The 20,349-nt window shown below is 39.0% G+C and overlaps 1 protein-coding gene across 3 annotated transcripts in view; it reads right to left on the bottom strand.

Moving 5' to 3' along the window:
* The window catches only part of HECW1 (HECT, C2 and WW domain containing E3 ubiquitin protein ligase 1), a 260,599-nt gene that overhangs the window by 141,189 nt on the left and 99,061 nt on the right, over nucleotides 1-20,349 (bottom strand). For all 3 annotated transcript variants that reach the window (XM_030944240.1, XM_030944239.1, XM_030944241.1), the window contains one exon: nucleotides 18,188-18,295. In XM_030944240.1, the coding sequence (XP_030800100.1) occupies nucleotides 18,188-18,295 (108 nt within the window). The remainder of the gene's footprint in view (nucleotides 1-18,187; nucleotides 18,296-20,349) is intronic.

The following is a 20,349-nucleotide window of genomic DNA, read 5'->3' as shown; positions in this document are numbered from 1 at the left end:
AATATAAGTGAAAGAAGTCATCAAAATGCTCCTTTTGACTGAAATAAGAGCTCACAGAGAAGAATAAGAAGAGCTATTGTGACACTCTCTTAGACAGGCAGTAATGGTTTATGTGTACCAAGAAGGACGCAATGGCAAGTATGACAATTCAAACTCTTCCCTTTCTGGGCTCTAACTCAGAGCAGAACTACCTGCAGACAGTTTTGGAATAGAATAATTTTTAAAATACAGAAGACCGAAATGAAAGCCAGTAGTTCAGGCTGTGGCATTAAAGTCAAGGAAATTGTATAACAAAGCAACACAAGGTGGGGCATGTACATATTGGAATTATCTGGTCTTATTTGCAAGGCATGTAACAGGTCAACTCAGTGTGAGGAGAAAATGATGACAGTTCCACCTGAGTTTTGGCACTGTGACTCTACTGAAGGCAGAAGACAGTCACAGCATGATAACAGTGCAGTGGAACTTGACATCTTTGGCACAACAGTTCCTGGTTTCACCATCTTGAAAACATTTTATTCCTTTCCACATTACTTTCTTCCTTCTTTACAAAAAGGAAATGAACAGCAACAAACAATATTTAACTCTAAAACTAAATACTTCTGACTCTATTAAATACAGGGTGAGATTAGCAGCCCTGCAATGTAATTACCCAGTGACCAAAATTGCCCAAAGTTAAGTTGTTCTGAAAAACATGTGTGCTTCAAGGTTTTTTCTTAGTACAAAGACTTACCTTTGTAGGTCTTGTAAGCATTAATTAAACAGAAGAAAAGAGACTTCTGTGTCTTCACAATACAGAGTCCTTCTCCTGTTTACACAGCTGAACCATTTATAATTAATTGAGTTCACCCACTCAGAACCATGAGCCTTGAATAAAAGCTTTGTGCCAGCTATGCTGCTGAGGTATGAGTATTTTTCCTCTGTTCTACTTTTAGCCTTAAAAATGCTTTGCTTTCCAATAACAGGGCCATCTTCCTTCCATTTGATGAGAAACCACTGGTTTCTCAGAGAAAGGTCACATCCTTTGGTTATCACAGAGCCCTGAGCCATGACACTGGTTGGTGAAAAAAATCAGTGTGATGCTTTTGCAAATGCTGCAATCTAGGTACAGTGAACAAAAACCTGGCCTTATTTCTTTAAAAGTGCCACCAGAGCTCCTCTCCTGTGTACCACTGCTTGAGATGGCCCAAGTGTAGCTGCTCACCCATTCAGAAAACTCCTTTTCATAAGAGCTTTTTATTTAGGTGCCACTGCTATGGTGCCTGTTGGTAATTTCCCTGGGAATTTATAAGACAAAGCGCAAATTATCAAGAAGGAAAAGATCAAAAGGCTGCTAGGAAAGAGGTATTATACCTATTATTACTGCTTAATTCAGAGCTCCCTCTGCAATATCCTATTTCAACATTGCTTTTTTTCTTTTTTAAAATACCAACTTCTGTTCACCATTTATTTACAGGGAAGAAAATTGCTGTAGCCACAAAATGAAACATAATGTTTAAAATTCCAGCAATTCCAAAAGTATTTCATTTGATATTGGTAAAAAGGCTACAAATGGGTTACAGTAGGTTGAAGGGCAAGATCAAATACCCTGACTGTAAAAAGACAGTGAATGTAATGCTGAGCACATTGGATGAGTGCATTTGTTTTCAAGTGCAATAAAAAGAGGGAACTGTAGGGGAAAAGTTACTATGAAATAGATGCTGCATTTATGCAGGTTAAAAAATTACTATCTTCTAACACATGTTGGAGTAAAAAGGAATGGAAATTTCAACAAATAAGGGGACAAAGAATCCCAAGCAGCACAAACAAGCTACTGCAGACTAAGAAGGTTTCTTCTCTGGCAAAATATATCAAGTACTTTGGGAGACTGCAAAAAATGGTCTCCAAATCATTGTTAGTTCCTACTGATCACAAGGCCATACACAGATACCAGCCTGTCAGTCCGCTGAAGGCGTGTGCCTGGTGGCTGGTGCATTCCCTCTGATTCTGTACTCCACTGCTGCTGAAGGTGCGGGGTCCCAGCAGTGCGAGTTGCACATGTTTGCTCCATTGGCAGGGCTGACAATGTCTGCAAGCCTTCAGAGCTGCCATCCCAAAGTCAGCACCTCCTGTCCACTCAAGCCCATCCAAGCTGAAATTGCTGCAGTCGCACAGGTGACAGATGGGAAACATTATTAATTTTTTTATAGTAAAGGCTAAGGTCTCCAATCACAGCATGCTTAACTTCCAAGGGATTTGCTGCACTGTGAAAAGGAAACCCCAAATCATCAATAGGCTGAGCAAGATCCAACAGCTGTTATATGACAACACCTGGTGGGATGACTACACAGTCCGGACTGCAGATAACCTAGACTATTTTTAAAACACATTTTTTCAGAAATGAGCTTTTAGAGTAATTTGACAAAATCCAAAGCTGAGGCAAAGGACATCTGAAAAAAAAGAAGTAATAGTACAGAAAAGATAATTCTGGAATAAGTTTCTTTTGAATCATCTGCATATTTGTAACTTGCACTATTGCTAATTTATACCTAACTGTATTTTATATACATTTTCCCCCTAAATTTCTAGCTAAATACATAAAAATATGATACTTAGTCCTGATCTTGACACTCAAAGTCCTGCCTTCTATTGACCCCCAAGTGAGAGATTATCTACCCTATATACAGCAACACTGGAAAAGGAAAATGCTCTGTTTTTTCCTCACAATCTGTAGGACAGATATCAGCTTCCTTTGTCTAAGGCAGGACTGAAGACTTCAAGTGTCCTGCAGAACCTGGGCCACTGCTTTGCCGTCTCTGGCAGAAACACACTGAGCATTCAGATGAGATGCTCCAACACCAGGAAACCTTGGCTTTGTTCAAACCTCTGCCACTGACTATCTGCAGTAATCTCACTCCTTCCCAACATAATTTCCTCCTCTATAACATGAAGGAAATTATACTTCTGGCAACCCAGACCAAGGAGAGAAGAATATGAGTGTTTGCTAACCCTTCCCTTTCATAAAAACATGGACAGGAGAATAGTATTCTCTGCTGCAAAGCAATGCTTGTGGCCACATTTGGTAGAGGCCCTGGCAAGTGTATTAACACCTGGGAAAACAGCAGCTCAGTAACAGATAAATTCCCAACAGAGATATGGTGCAGGTGGTCAGTCTGCCTCTCTAGAGGTGAGCCACTACATACACACTTCTCTACTGATCTAAGCAGATTGGATTGGATTAAGCGGGTCATCACATGATTTAGCTCTGCTTATTCCTTAAGCTGTAATCAGTCAGGTCACATTAAAATTGAAATTTACATTCCCAATTTATTTTAAAGTATTTGTTCGAATCTTACACTTATTTTCCCTTAAGTCACCAACAGATTTGTACACTAAAAACTTCTGGGCTGTAACCCTCTCACTCCTGGTATTACAAATCCCGCTGAGAGAGCAAGGCATTTGAACTGTATTAGGCACCTTGCCCAGCAATGACAAAGGAAAAAGGAAGGAAAGGAAAGTGAGACTGAAAGTTACTGGTCTAACTGGCTGCCTATAGGTGCTTATAGCCAACACACAGAGGGAAAAATGTACTACAGAAGGATAGAAAATGGTCATGGACAACTAATGCAATAACAGTAACAGATGCACTGCTACATAAGCTTGGTCTGCTCTTTCTACCTAATGTACTGCGGTTGCAGTAACCAAGAGCCCCTTTACATTTTCTGGTGGGGTTTCACCAACATCAGGGGAACTGTAGCTGTAACTGTTTCTTGAAACCAACCTCATTTTTTGAGATGCTCAAAAACACAGCCAGGCCACACCCCATCCATGATTCTGTACTTTGTCTATTTTAAAACACAACTCACAATGCCAAGAAGGTCACAAAAAGTACTTGCAAGTAACATGTTTTATTTCACTCACCAGGTCAAAACAGAATCTACAAAAAACATTAGTGCAAGAATTATTCTTGCTAATTATCACCAGCAAACATATCTTATTTTGGCAGTATAGAGAGTAGAAAAAGAAAGGGTATTAAACAGAGCCAAGAATGAAGTTTTGAGACCGCAGGAGAGGAACAAGCCATCCTCCTGGTTTGAGATTTCATTTTTAAGAAGAGAGATAACAATTCCAGGATGGGTTTGCAAAAGATTGCCCTGTAGGTTTGGTTTTTTCCCCTGATACCTCTGGGAATTTCTAGTCTGACAACCTAACAAACTCACTTGCTGTAAACTGACATCACCTCATATAAACGAAAGGATCCATCCTAGTTCATGCACACAAAATACTCAGCCTCTTTGTTTTCAATTAGAAATCGTGTACTAGTACACTTGTATTCCAAATGTGAAGTCTCAAGGAGGTTCTGAAGATGAACAAAATTACCTCCAAGCAAAAGACCAGCATAAAACATGAATTTTTTACCACTTCGATTTGGTCTGACAAAGGAAGCATACATATGTGCAAGTACACTGTCCATCTGTTGTGGACTTCCAGCTGCTGAGTACCCCCATATTTTCCAAAAGAGGCAGAAGTATTTTCAGTATTGTTCTTTCACAGTTTTGATGGTTCATTTTTCAACCTCTCTGCTGGCTTGGAGAATATACCTACCATAAATTGACAGTCATGACCTAAGAGAAGGCTGGCAGATGCTACTTTGAGTCAGCTGCCAGCATGCAGGAGTCTTTATGTCAATCTTGACAAGATGTGGTTTCTAAAATTGAAGTGTTCTGAAGGACTAAGTAACTTTAGTTCACAGCTTGACAAAAACTGCTTACAAATCTTAATCCTTTTAAATATTTCCCAGCATCTAGACTGCACTCCTCTTCCTCACTAGCTGTCAAAAGTCTGATTCATCTTGTTAAAGCCAACAGTAAAACTCCCACTCAGTGGGATCTCGGTGGACAGAGACCACACCTACCTCTTCTCATTTTCCTTCCAAAGGAAACAGACATCTCAGCTGTAATCAGTTCCTTGCACATCCACATGTCACTCAGTCCTGCTGCCTTCTCAAAAATATTTCTAAAGCTCCTGCAATCCTTCTGTTTGAAAATATCCAGGTGAGATCTGCTAAATGCTCTACCAACCGGATTTATATTCCACAGCACATATCATGCACAGGACAGCTAAAAATAATTTATGCATGTCTCAGAAGCATTACTTGGCATTTCATTGCATCTCAAATGCAACAAATTAATGAAATTTAGAAAATGAAATAGATCTGCTAAAGCAAGACCAGATTCTATTTTCCAAACTGAACAAAATGTAGATAGGCTAGTTCAGAGGCAGAAACTTTTATCTTTGTACATATTATATATATATAAAAGGCTTTCACTGAGTAATTTTCTAACAGAAGAAAGCACAATATGAGATTTTAAATTTGTTGTAGAAGCTCAGCACACTTCATAGAGAAGAAGTAATTACAGAAGTGCCTGCTAGCAGTGCTACTGCTAAGGCTGTGTTGGGGGTTCATTATTAACCCAGTTTTCATGGTTTCACACCTCAGTGAGAAGACACCCATGTGCTGGCCTTAACTACCATAAAAAAAAACTCATCCCACTAGCAATTTATTTAGTTACTTTTTCTTCTTGTAAAAATGCAAACAGAAAAAGGGAACTATATTAAATTTTCATGCTTTTCCATAAATATATACTGGGGAAAGAGTTAATAATTTAAACAGCAAGTTCTGACACTTCTGGCTGAAATCTTTATACTGTTTAAATTAACATCTAATTCTCTTGACTACAGCAGGACAGGATTTCATTCTCTGAATTCTGAAGAGCTTTAGATCCTGCTGTCCACTGAGCTGCTCAGAGAGACCAAGTGCCTTTTCCTGTTTAATTTGTGTCTTTCTTAAGCCTATTCCAGTTGTAATACAATGTGAATTAGCTCAAATCCCACTGAAAGACACAGGTGTACATTATTACATTTGTGCATTGTCACGCTTCTCGCAGTTCTGAGCATTGCTAAGTGTTTCTGATACAACTAGAGATGGGATCTTTTGAAAGAGATGTTCTAGGTAACATCTGGAAGCCCCTTCTGGATGGTTGCTCACACCTGCTGACAGACACACACTGCACAAACTAAGACTGATTGAATCCCTGTGCCTTCCCCATGTGATGGTGTTGTGCGACACACAGCGCAGTCCACTAGCGACAAAAGAGCTTTGCTCTGCTACTGAGCGGGTACAAGGGGGACTTAACAAACAGTACTGACAGTCTTGCCAACATTTTCAAAAAAGGACTATCTTTTTCAACACAGTTGAAAGCTGGCATGAGTTTCCAGGGGAAGGCTTTAAACTAAGATTTTAGTTTGAATTGACTCTGCCTATGAACCCTCTACCTTTCTGAAGTAGAAATTGTGTGAAATTTGGTTGATCTCTGCTCCATTGCCTCCTACTCTACAGCAAAGGAAATGAATATACTTGCAGCCAAGATGCCTCCTGGCTACGTTTCATTTTCTTTCCCTCAAATGTTAAAGAAAAATTTGAATGGAAAAGCTGCATGAACCCACATAAAAATTCCCCCTACACCAGAATGTGATAAACAAAAAACCCAAGTCAGAAGCTTTCTCACAACTGACCCCAGACATTTTAAGTTTCTATGTAATATCAGCTGATTCAGCCCTAAATGTTTGCTTGCATTAGCTAGCCTACTAACATACCAGGGCCTTTAGGAACAGAATACAGAGATGATCTGAACTACCAGGCTTGGAGCAAGCAATCCAGTAATTAAAACTGATTACAAATCAGCCACTCCAAAAATGGTATGGTGATCAAAGATGACTTCTGACTGAGTGCCAGCACAGACAACTAACTCAGGTAGCACCATCTTAAGCACCCACCTGACTCTGCTGTGGCCGTCCCTGAACTGAGCCCCTACAATCCAGCTTATCACTATATATCTTTTCTTTTACATTTTCACCTTAAAACAAAACACATACATGGTGAGTTCTCCAAAATATAAGGAGGAGACAGGTAAAAGAAGAAAATCAAGGATAAAGTCAAAGTATACTGGTATTAAAATATATTACTCATTTTTGACATGCCATGCATAAGATTCCATGCTGCTTACAGAGGGAAAATGGTGTCTCTATTAGACATGAAGATTTAGGATTCTTCACAGGAAGCTAATAAAGCTTACCATAATATCCTGTAAACAGGAAAACCTTTGAAAGCCTGAATCCAGATGCATGCTAATTACAAACATCACTTATATGTAAATCAAGAAATCCTAGCAAGTGGAGGGAAGGAAAGAGTTTTGTCTCTCCCCATGACCATAAGATACCACAGTGACAAACCAAAGAAAGAAATTTTTTTTTCTTGGTGTTCTCTAAGTGAGCATGGCTGGCTCATTCCAGCTCAGGTGAACACCTTTATCAACAGGACCAAAAAAAAAGACACTTCTTGGAGATCTCGGGCTAACACATACTGTGGAGGTTCAAAGGTAAAAATAAATGTTAGCTAATACACTTCAGGAGGCAAGGAAAATTCCTTCTTGTAAAACAAAATCCTACTATTGCACTTGTATTCTGTTTTAAATAGATCATTTCACCCCTAGATCTTGTCTAGCAATCAAGCAGGTAGACTACTCTAATTCACTGTAGACATATCACTTTTGGCAAATGTGCTGTCCAAGTGTTGCCTGGAAAGCCAGGGTGATTAATCACATGCCAGTTTTTGTAACTTCCCAGGTATCTCTGGAGCAACCCAGGGCCACCAGATTATGAAGTGATATTTTACCTTCAGCAAACTCAGCAGCTTGCATAAACAACAAGTTAGTAGGAAGACAAACCAAGACTTAAATCTCTACAAGCCTATCATAGACCTTGAAGTGGTCCAAACGTAGGTTTACTTGAATGGAGTAGAAAAGAGAAATAGAACTACATTCACATGCCTGTAATACCTGTGTTAGACAATGGAAGTGTTAAGAAACTTTTCTGTTTGTAGATAGATTTTTTTTAAGTCAGAGACTGGGGAGAGAGGTGTCCAAGAGGTGCAGGCTACACCAAGAGCTGCTTTCCCTCCCAGAATCTGCCTGCTGAGTGGGACCCTCAGAAGCGTAGAGCTCTTGCCTAGGAGCCGCCTGGGAAAGCTCTCTGGTACTCATCTAAATCAAAAAGATTGCACATTTATTCAGAGTCCTTTTTCACCCTTGTGTTTGCACTCCCTACTTTGCTGGTTTTGAACTTCTGCCATCCAGATGTCTGTGTCTATTGGCAAATTCCAACAACCACATTCACAACTCAAATTCTGATACCCATGCATTGCTCATCTTATTTCTAACTCCAGCTACACTTCATGTTCGGAATATTGCAGCAATGTACTTTGCAATCAAAATCAGTATTGTTTCTTATGGTGTAAATTATTTTCTCTTTAAAAATATGCCATTTTTAGGTTTTTTAGTATTTCCTCTTTGGATCTTCCAATGAGAGGAAACCATAGTTGAACTTGTCAAGTATCCCAGACATGAAAAAGAAGTGGGTCAGGAATAAAAACAAAACTGAGAGTCATAGAAAAAGATCATCTTTGAAAATTAAATACAACTTTCTACTTTTAGATTTGGAGCCTAAGATGCATTTACATTTAGGGTCAGACAGGATCTAGAGCAACCTGCTCTGACAAGACAACCCAAGACCATTGAAAAATGGTATGAATATATTTATTACAGCATGAAGGGGCCACTAAGAGGAAGCAAGATTACCAGTACATGCAGCCTAACAATGGAAAGCTGCCTTAAAATGGCCCCAGAGTGAGAAGAAATCAGATCTGTAGCTCTTACTCTCAGGAGTGAGTCTAGAGACACAAGTGAGCTATGACAGCTCACCCCAGGGGAGTAAACAAGTCACTTCCCCACATCTCTGCTTCCTACTGTTTCAGAAATGACCAAGTACCTGCCAGGCACACAAGCTCTGCTGCCGGGGAAAAGGAAGGGTTTGGAATAAACACTGCTGTCTACTCTTAGAGGTCTCAGTGTAGCAAGTGAATGTTTTTGGTGAAGGAGATTTGGAAAAAAATCCACAGGCAGGACAACATTTAATGAGAGAATGCATAAGGAAATTAACATAGATAATTTAATGAAAGGGAAAGTCAGAAAGAAACATCCTTATGTAAATTTAATTAAGTCAACAATTACAGTAAAACTATCTATTTCAAGGTTGGTAGTGATTTTTTGTTTTGCTTGGTTTTTTAATTGTAAAAAGCTATTAGCCCTGAGATATGGGAGGAAATTATACCTGCTATTGATTGAGTAAAATGAACATCTAAAGTATTGAAAGGGTTGGAGAAGTGTTCGAAAATATACAATACTATTTGTCTGAGGCCTTTAAGATCCTATTATCAGTATCAAAGACCTTGCAGAAAGATGTTTCTGCTAGGCAGAAGTGTTTAAACCCTGCAAGGAGACTGTAATTCATCCCTTCCACTCTCTGAGAAAGTCTATTCTGAGTATAGATGATGCTCTTGACATCTGGCAGTCCCTATAGCAGGAAACCTTGGACCAAGAGTAAGGTAACAACAGGGCTAGATTTACTGGGTAGTTAATGAGAAAAAACAACTATCAAAAGGTTCCCTGCATCACAGGTGCACTATTTCAGAAGCAGGAGGAGTTACTATAGCAGTACACCACAGATATAACTCTGCCTTCCTCATGGAAGGCAAAGTTTTGTCTGTCTAATAAAACGATCCAAATACTGTTGTATGAATTGAATAAATATTGCCATAACTACCAGAAGGCATAAGAAACATAGTGGCTGCCTGAAATCAAGCAATAAGATAGCAATAAGATGGGGTTACAAACCAGTTTCTGAATTAGGTGAAGGGATTTATCTCCCTTTATACTGAGATTTTCCAATGTCCCACTGGACACCTAAGAAGAGCCCTTGAGATGCTTCACCACTGCAGAGAGATATTTAAGAGTATTTCTAAAAGAAAGCCTGAAGATGTGAAGTAAACTGTCTGCCTGTATAAACTGAGAATAAAATTATCTTTAATACTTAGGCTTCCAGTTCTGTTTTGATCCATTACTTTCGTGGTATGCTTTAATAGGATTACCAAAAAAACCCCACAACTGTAAAATTCTCCAAAATTAGAAATGGCAAATTATTAACACTGATATACTGAATGCAGTACTTTTACATTATGATTTATTTATTAAGAAAACTGAAACGAAGCTCAGTATCTTGACATTCTTTTGGAATGAATATGACCTTCTGATGCCTGTCTGATACCCTTCCAATTACAGCTCCTTGACAATTCCATTGCATTTGTCTCCAGTTTTTCCACAAAAATAAAACCACGTGGGCCAAAGCCTACACCAGGAAATCTGTGCGTGGTGGTCCACAAAGGGTTCTGGGGCTGATGGCACATGGGCTGCATGCAAGCAACTCTTACAGATTTCAGTGGTATCTCACTTGGCTTGCAGCAACTTCAGAAATATCCCATGAAATACCCAAGGGGGGAGCATAGGGTGCAATGGAGCAAAGAGAGGAGATCTGTCTTCCAGCGCAATTCCGCCAAATCCCTAGACAAAAACTTTCCAGAAGCATTTAACAGTGGCAAAGACTAACTGATTTGTGAGTTGGAGGTGACACCGTAATCTTTTACTGTCAATAGCAGAAAGATTATCAATAACACAATAACACTATCTAAGTAACAGTGATCCATTATAATAAATCACGTGATTTCAGCACCCGTTGTGCAGAATGCTGCACAGCCAAAGTTCAGAGCAGCAAAACAATAGCTATCGGTTCGCGCATTTATCAAACACTGGGCTAGATGAGAAAAAGACAGCTACTAGCTGCACTCCTGCATTTCAGGAATCTCTCTTCATTTCCTCAAGGGCATGATAGGCTCAGTGGTATACTGGTTGATACCAAAGGTGAAGCACATGACATATGCAGGAGTTCTGAATTTAAAACCAGTACAATGAAGACCAAAATGAACACATATGTGAACCCATACTTTCAAAATTTGGCACCTATAATTAGATTCCTCCAGATTTGAACTAAAACTTCAGTTAAATGTTACTGCACCTTCTTGACCACTTCTTTGGGAATTAATTGATGTCCAGGCTCTGACGCATTAATACAATGTCTGTGCTTGTTTAAGTGGCCGGGACGAGTCCAAGTAAGCTGTGGTCTCTGACAGGGAACTAGGGCTTAGTGAAGAAAGACTTGCTCTGACATCCATACCTAAAATCAGGCATTATTTCTCATTCAAAGCTTTCTGAAACTCCTATTACCAACCTATCAAAACTCTCGTTTCAATCTTAGCTTTGCCCAAGCAAAGTCCTTGTAATTTCTTTAAGCACTGCCATGAAAAGCATGGGGCAGATGATGTGGGGACCAGCCAGGTGCCCCAGCACAGTGTCACCAAGCATAGATGCCACAACACAGACATCTTTTTCCCTGTGTGCAAATGAAAACACAGACAGCTGTGATCTCCACACAACAAACAAAATGTCTCCAAGTGTCAAAACCAGTTGTGGAAAGGGAGAGAAAGACCAAGAAAAACACAATCTGCAGACAAGTCTCTTGGTTAAGCTTCCAGAGTGAAACCATGCCAGAAGCTGAGAAAGGGCTGTCTAGTGCCTTGGCTGGATTGACCCACATTTCCATTTATGATAGGCTGCTGCCTACAATCCAGGCACAGACAGACTTTTTAAGAGGAGAACTGACAAGAAATGCAAGAAAGGCAAAGATTAAAGGGCTGACCAAAAGATCCCAAGTACAGGGTTCTTAAGGAATCTCAACATCTGGTTTCAGACTGTGCTCAACTTCCCAAAGCTAACCTTGGCTTAAGTATGAGTATTAAACTACTGTCAGGATAAGAGGCTGAGGAAAAGTACAAGGAATTTAAAAACTGTGTGCAGAGTGGAAGACAACCAAACAGCATCAATAAGACTAATACATGTGCAAAGAGCTGAAGAGAAAGAACCATAAAACAAGGATATGTCTTGGAGGACGGGCAAGCAATAGTTACAACTTTTGGGGTACATCTCTCTTATTACTTCATATCTGCTTTTTTTTCGCTGACACCTTTAACTGTTTTGCTTCTAAATCATCTTCACACTGTTGAAGATGCTTCTGTATTGCTCCAGTTTTTACTGTCTGTGGACTCATGAAGGTTAAAGTCATGCAGCATGACTGTAGGTCATGATAGAAGTTAGATCAGGATGGACTTCAACAGCATTGTCTATATTTTTGCTTCTCATGTATTCTTTCATAAAGTGAAGAATATATTATTTGAGAGACATTGTGGTAATGAAAATGGAGACAGGAAATTACTTTAGTGGGCTGGACTTGTCAACAATCTGTCTGTAAAAAGGAAAAATTTGTAAACACTCTGGCTTCGTTAAAGCTTTTATTGACATGAATGTGCCTCATTTATCTGGAAATATTCAAGGCTGGAACGTTCTTCAATTATTTGTACTTTGATGGCAGCTTTTATATCAGCTTTCTAAAGATATATTTTCTAGAGAGAGCCCCAGATAAAAGGGCTGACTGCCAGTTTTGGGGACATTTCTGTACACACTCCATAAATGCACATATATACAGCATATATAGACCATAACATAGAATATACATCTTCTATCTGATGTACCAGGATCTCTCAGATATCTGACTTTAGTTGTACTGTTTTTTAACCATTATTTCCCTTCTAGCCAATAGGAATAAATGACTGTTATTTCTCTTTTCTGCAAGGGCCTGTCATTCATCTTTGTTATTAAAAATTCAGCCACAAAAGCAACAAATTTAACCAAACAACTGCTCCGTAAATTTTCAAATAAAAATGCAACACAGATGACTGGTCACCTGTCAGAACCCAGGAAATTCCTCTGGCTGCCCTGGAGGACTCGAGACCCTGACAGGGGGCTCAGAGACCTTGGCACAGAGTCAAAAACACCTGTGTCTTCGATTTTAGCCCTTGGAAAAAACAATTACCAACTCTGTATGAAGATGTACAAGCCACAAGAGTTTGAATAGAATGTTAGTGAATTAATTACAAGGTGAAAATGTAGAATTTTGAGGTTTTAGAATAGAGATTCAGGAGACAAGATGAAAGAATATAGGTGTGTCCAGTCTGCTTCCTTCTTCTTCTTCTTAGCCTCCGTTTTTTTTCTGTGATGGTGGCTCTTTTAGACTAGTTTAAGGTAGAGACAAACTGTCTAACATAGGTGATAAGTATTAGAAAATTATTGTAAATAATGTACACGTAGTTTTTAGTATAAAAGATAACTGAGGTGGTCAGTGTGCCTCAACTCTACCTGCCAGACAGACCTCGTTGGGTCAGAGAAAGAATGTTATAGAAGAGAAATAATAAACAACCTTAAGAACCAGAATAAAAGAATCCTGACTCCTTCAGCTGCTGGGCTAAGAAAAGAGATTCTCTAACACATCCCGAGGTCATCATGACCACAGAGACCCCTGAGAGTTACCCTTGGAAGTGGTTCTTAGTTGTCAGATAGTGAACAATCTTTAGAGAGGCCTGTAGATTAGGAGGGGTCCCAGCTATCTATCTATCTATCTATCTATCTATCTATCTATCTATCTATCTATCTATCTATCTATCTATCTATCTATCTATCTTCAGTGCAATTCTGAATAGTGTCAAACCATTACCCATCATTGTAAGGATATGCTAGTTTGATACAGTGTTTATAGGATACTGCTGCAACTCACCTCAGTGAAATGATCTCTTGGATACCCTCTCTCCATATTGCTGTGTAAACCAAAAAGCATGCCAGAAATTGCAGTGCAGCAGAGCGTATTTCATTTCCTGGAAAACCCATTATAGGCTGGTTCTTTCCCTGCAATGCCCTCCAAGCCTTAACACAAGGTTCACATCCCTAGTGGCACAGATCCTCTCTCCACTACTCCTTCCTCCCCTCAAACTCTGACCAGTTCATGGCTACAGTGGGAGGTTACTGTTCATCACTGACTTGTCAGAAAAACCAAAATTGCCAGACTTCTGCAGAATTGCAAAACTGGCTGTAGTACAACATTGCCTCTTCAGCTGTTAGGGCTTTTTGTTTGCTGAGTATTATTAGGAGATGAGTTCTGTTCTGCTGGTATTTGGAAGCAATTCCCTTTCTGACTCGTACCAATTATGTATCTATCTGGCAACATTATGTTGCAAGTTTGTGACATGCAAAGTGGAAAGGCATACCCTTCTCTGGGAAAGGAGCTAGTCCTTTTCAAGGTGAAAAAAGTAGATTGCTAAAACAAATACAAGCTTTAAATGTATGTGACATCTGAAAATGCTGCACAGGTACAAATTAAGGAATTATCTGTGTTTTGAAAACTGACAGGGCTTTGTAGATGGTCTAAATCAGGCTATTAGCAAATTCAAAAGCAACACATATTTTGCCCAAATACTTCCAAACATAGAAGCATGTTCCAAAAGGAGTAAACAATTTTGCTTTGTCGTTGAACTCACAGAAAGCATTTTCTTAACTGGTGAGATTTAAATCATACCTGAAAAAAGAACCCTTAAAGATTCTGACTGGGCAATCCACTGAGAATAGCATGAAAGTATAGCTTCAACAACAGAGCAGCATCTGAAATTGTAGAATTTCAGTTTTATAAAAGAAGTGAAATTAAGGAAGAAAATGGTTGAAATTTCTTTCCATGTCTTCCTTTGTGCTCTCCACTCCTTGTGCACTTTTACAAATCTCTCACAATATATTACTAGTTTCTTCTGCCCACGTGCACAATGCCTCTCTACTGTGATCCTGTAGGTTGGTGGATTTGGCCAGTAATTATCATTACAACTGTGTTTGATAGATTTCATTGTGATAATCTGCTGCTATGAAGAAAATTACTTTCAGAGGCTCTTCCCTTCACTCATTCCTATTCCAGGTCCCTGCCCGTTGCATGCAAGCTACTATTACAGTGATAAGATGTCAGCAGTCTGTTAAGTACCTGAAGAGTGGGTTTATGTATAATGACTACAGGTTACATAATTAGAGCATCATATTTCATTTGCTTGTTAATTTTCAAAAAATGCAGGAAAGCAAGGATAAATGACTGTGGAATATTATGCAATTGAACAAAATGCTCCTAAGCATATTATATATGCCTCCATAGTCAAAATATAGAAATGAGTAATAACTCTCTGTATACTTGACCTCTTTTCTAATGCTTTTTTTCCTATTAGTAGGAGTTACACTGTTTCAAAACAGCTAGTCTTGGATATCTCTGATTTTTCAAGTTGTCCCACAAAGCTTTTAATAAAAAAAGGCTCAAAGATTTATTTGTAAGCTGTCAGATGGCTGGCTGTACACAGCATAAGGGTAATTTCCTTAAATGTGGTACAAAAACAAGCTGTGAGGAGTCCTACAGTCTAACTGACAACAGAAAGATTTTGGCTTCTGAGGTTGGCCAGGATGGTTCCCATGGTCTCCCTATAATAAGCCTCACACAATAGCACCACCAAAAATATTTAACCTTTAATATTTCAAGGCCGGGGTATAAACTAATCTGCATGGGGTGCCTAAAATTCTTGAAAAATTTAAATTCTCTATGTAAGGCTCATTCTTTATTTGGCCATACACTGATCTCCCCTTTACCATAGCTCCAGGACAAACACTGTAATTTATACCATAATATTTTCTGAAGCAATATGTTAACAGTCAATACTGACTCATGTGGTAAAAAGATACCAAAGTATGAATAGTTACAGGAAAGGCAAAAGCAGAAATGAAGAGCTGCCTTTGTAAGTGAGCTACTCTGTTTTTTTGAGAATTAATGCTATAATCAGGAAGATTCCAATCAATAGTAAGTTAAAGGGATTTTAACAATGTATGGGAAAACAATATGGGTACCTTGAAAATAAATTACCACACCTTAGGTACATTTCTTAGGCGAGTTTTATTTTGATAACCAGTATTTCTCTGATCCCTGCAAATGTTATGCTAGGCAACACAAAAGGGAGATATGATCTCTGTCTAAAAAAATAAAAGCCTGAAGGAAGATGGTTTACACCATCCTCTTTGGATAGAAAATACACAAGGTTTTCAGACACTGCAGTTTTTAACATAACATTTAATCATCTCCAAAGCTGTGTGCTTTCATACATAAGTCTCAGCAATGGGCAGGAATCCTCAAATATACCTTTAGATATATAAAACCAGCATACATCAACATTCTTCACTGCTTCATCTTCCCACTTGAGTAGTCAAGTAGCTCTCAGAGTATCTGCACATGCTGTTATTTATTACTGCCTACTTCATTCTCACCAGTTTTAATTCTGGACAGGGCAATGATTTGTCCTTGATGAGCACACTGGTACAAAATCTCAGGGCTGATGTTCACAACCTAATGGTTGGAGTATAACAAATTACCAAGAGGCAGCAACTCATCAAGCATGGGCTGCCCAGCTATGGTGTAGTACAACTTAGATCCAAGCATCAATGAAGGATGGTTATGCTAATTTGCATTTTCTTACAGTAGGGCAAGTGAAGAATGTATATGCAATCAATTAACAACAGCTTCTGTGTCTCTGCTAATGGGGGCAACCTATTAAGCTGACATAATTCATTGTGCATTTGAGCCTTTAATGAAAAGTGGCCCTCCTAAAGAGGCTTTCTCCGAAGCATTTCTCATGTTGCCTCTTTGTTTTCTATTGTGGATTAGCCAAGGAAGCTTCCAGCAGCCTCATCACACTTCTGTCCTTCCTCAATAATCCAAGGTACTGAAGTCTCTTCAAACACCCAGTCTGGGATATTTTATCTCCTTTCCACAGCCCTTTAACAGCTAAAAGAAAATATGATCAGTCTCATGAATTTGTAACCATGGCTAAAAGCCTCTGCAAAGTAGAGCCTGCCTTAAAGGTTAGATCCTGTAATGAATTTCTGCCCCAAAACCAGGATAACTGAAAAAACCCCATGTTCTTATATGTTAAGCAGTTTCCCATCCATGTATTTTTCAAAACACTGGATATAAACATCCTGTATGTCCTGCAGACATTTCAGCACGTCCCTAAATTCTTTAGAACAACATTCTGAGTTTAACACTAGGAATTACAGACCAGCAGCAATACTTCATACTGCAAAGAGAGAACCTGCTTCTATGACTGAGCAGCTGTAAAATGATTGCATGCAACACCCTTGCTGATACCAGATATTTAAGATCAAAGTCATAGACTGGACAAGAACAACTCATGTCCTTTATAAATCCTTTAAAATACAGGTTATATCAAAGATTCCTTTGACTGCTCTCAAATATAGACACTCTTAGACAGATATACCTGTCAAACAATTTATAAATGCTTTTATCAAACTTCTGAATTTTGTCCAGGAGGCTAAGGCAGATCATTGGAAATATGCAGTTCAACTGTAAAACTGAAATTGCTTCATGCTACTCTTCTTCATGCTTAACTCCTCAAGGATATACGTAGCTTTTCCACCACAGAGGTTTCGCTATAAATTTCAGTCCAGTATTTTAAGTACCCTATTTCTATCCAAAGATGATCATAAATTGCATTTACACTAACACATGGTAAATCTCATGGAAAAGAGGAAGGATTTGAATGGTCAGGGAGATGTGACAGTCAGGGCTGGAAATATTAACTTGCTGTATAAGGAACCTAGTACTTTGCAGAAGCAAATCCAGTGTTTCTGTATTTTCACTGCTAAGATGGAAAAGATTTACACTGCATTGTATCAAATGCCCTGGAAAAAATATTAATATAACGAGGAATAATTAATTTGAATTCAATGTATCTTGCTGCAACTACATATAGTTACACTTTTATTAGTGTAAATGATAATCAGAACTTGACCCTTTCAGCTTCTGAATTCACCTGAGTCTGTTAGAAGCCAGATGCACCATTAAGTTTTCCAATTAAAAGCCAATGTGATTCTTCCTGGAATTATATGATGCCCCTGACTTCCTGTTTCCTTAAAACCATATTAAAGTTAATGCAGCTCATTAGTCCAAATAATATCAAATTGAGTAAAACACATATTCATAACTGCATTTAAAAAAAAAAGTAATTAAGTCAATGCCCACTAAATTTGTTTGCAGAAACTGTAGGTTACTATTCCATCAAGTTCTTCAGTTTCTATCAACACATTCAGCGATTTTGGTAACATTTTTGGCCTTTTCTAAGGCACATTTTGGGCATAAGAACATCATGAAAGCAACAGTAATAGCTGAATTATTGTTCTGGAGTGATTGAATTAAATCATAGCAGAATTAGAAAAATACTTACGCTCCACAAAGTAAGAGCTGGCATCAATCTTCCAAATAATTTGACCCCGGTGAGAGCCATTGACGCCACGGTTCTTGTAGTCCAAAAAGTTTTCTGACAAGACCTCATCTGTAAACAAAGAAGATTGGTCTCAGTACGTGCCTGCTATGACAGTACACACAGCAGAGAGTCAGGCTAAAAACACACCTTTGGCTCGACAGAATATCCTAGAGCTACTAGAGAGCTTGGCACAACATGTTGAGAAATCAGATTTATCATTCATTTATGTTATTTAAAATTCAGTCAAAGTGGCTGAAGCAGCAACCCAGGATGGGCTGAGCCATGGGCTCATTGCTCCAGCTTCAGTGGGATAAAATGGATTTCACAGCTGTGCTCTGACAAAGCAAAAGCCACAGTCTCTAGCTGCAGAGACCAGCCAGCAACCTCCTGGGCTTTTCCTTTCAGTGATAACAACAGTTTTAATTTTAACAGAGATTTGTACAAATGTGTTTTAACCAACTCAGCCTTGCTTGCTACAGAAGTCGTCCTGGGTGGGTGCTGAGACTCACTTCTGAAGACAATTATGTTAATTATTACTTGCATTAAAAGTGATAAAAAATGTGAACCACTCAATCTGACATTAAGATACTTCAGTTGTAAACACTGTGAAGAATTGGCTTTGTTTCAAGAAGAAAACAAAGATAATGCCATACAACACGGGACACTGTGCCTGCGGACACAGGGGTTGTGTGACCAACTGCAGAACAGAAGAGGCAGCCTAACAAACAAAGCTGAGAAACCCAAAGACTATCACAATACTTTAATAAAGGAGACTAAATTGAAGGAAAGTACACTTTCACTGAAAGAAGAAAGCAGCAAACAGATGTCAATACTGTCCCATTGGCAGTACAAAGTCATGCTTTCAAAGGAGGAAGGTGACTGAGTACCAACACTGAACTCTTTGGTGTTCCTCTCTTGAGAGATTACAACAGAATTCCTTCTAATGAGATCATTAACAATTTCAATGGATAATTATAAATAGCAATGCTATCTATAATAAATTTTCCCTTTGCTGACAGGCTAATTGTCAGAAATTATTTCACCAGCTGTGTTTCGTGCTCTGTTTTGAAGTGCATCTCTGCTGTAATCATTCAATAGCAAAATCCTCTGGTTTGATTCTCGCTTTATATTTTATAGCTGGTTGTGTCTTCTTTTAAATTCTAAATTATATATATCTAAAAAAAGCAGGTAAGTATACAACTGTTACTCTCAGAACACTGGCTTACTTATGAATACTTTTAGTAAAGGACCATCCTGGCTACAGATTATCAAGGATAATGTACATCATTCTGTGGAAATAGGAACATTACATACTTGTGAGAAGACTTAAGCCTCTCCCTTTTGCTTTGGCAGGGAAAACATTTTATACTTAAAGGTAGCACATACTGAAATGTTGCACTGAGCTGGAGCCTGGGAACCCTGCCTGGCTCTCATCCTGATGGGGCAGAGAGAGTATCCCTCAGTTCCAGCATGCTGCTCACTGGCTTCATCACTTGCGATGTTTATTTGTCATATTTAGTCTCTGTAAGCTGCTGGAGATGCTCCAACATCTGCCATGTTGTGATGATGCATGGGTAATTACTGTCCCTCAAAATATACTATTTATAAAATACCATGCTTGCTTAAGGAGTCTTAGCTCAGCTGGACTCAATGGTCTTGCTTAAGAAACTGCAGGCATTTTAGGCCAGAGTTTAGCGGCACTGGAGATCCCAAAATCAGCTTTAAAATACTGTGTTCATAGGCAGTATCTGTGGAGCCCAGCTGGCACTTCCACTGTTGCTGCTTCCCACAGCTGGCACAAAGGCAGCATGAACTCTGCCACACAAAACCCCTCTAATTTGACAGAGATGTTGACATATGCCCATACCAAAACTAAATCACATCCATACTGCAAGCTGAGCCAATGGGCATGACTCCAGAAAAGCCCTTCCTCTATTTTGTTGAAAAAGTGCAGGAAGCCTGGAAAACCTGGCTGAGAAGAAGGGCCACTATCCATCTGCATGTCCAAGGTAGAAGACCACGGGAAGGGAAGGACAAGCAAGCCAGTCTATGGTTACAGCTGACAGGTGAGACCACAGGAAATCTGGAACAAGCTGCTCCTGCTGAGTAACACTTGCACACTG

Source organism: Camarhynchus parvulus, chromosome 2 (genome assembly GCF_901933205.1).
Source record: "Camarhynchus parvulus chromosome 2, STF_HiC, whole genome shotgun sequence".
Lineage (NCBI taxonomy): Eukaryota > Metazoa > Chordata > Aves > Passeriformes > Thraupidae > Camarhynchus > Camarhynchus parvulus.
This window is presented reverse-complemented; position numbering and strand designations above follow the sequence as displayed.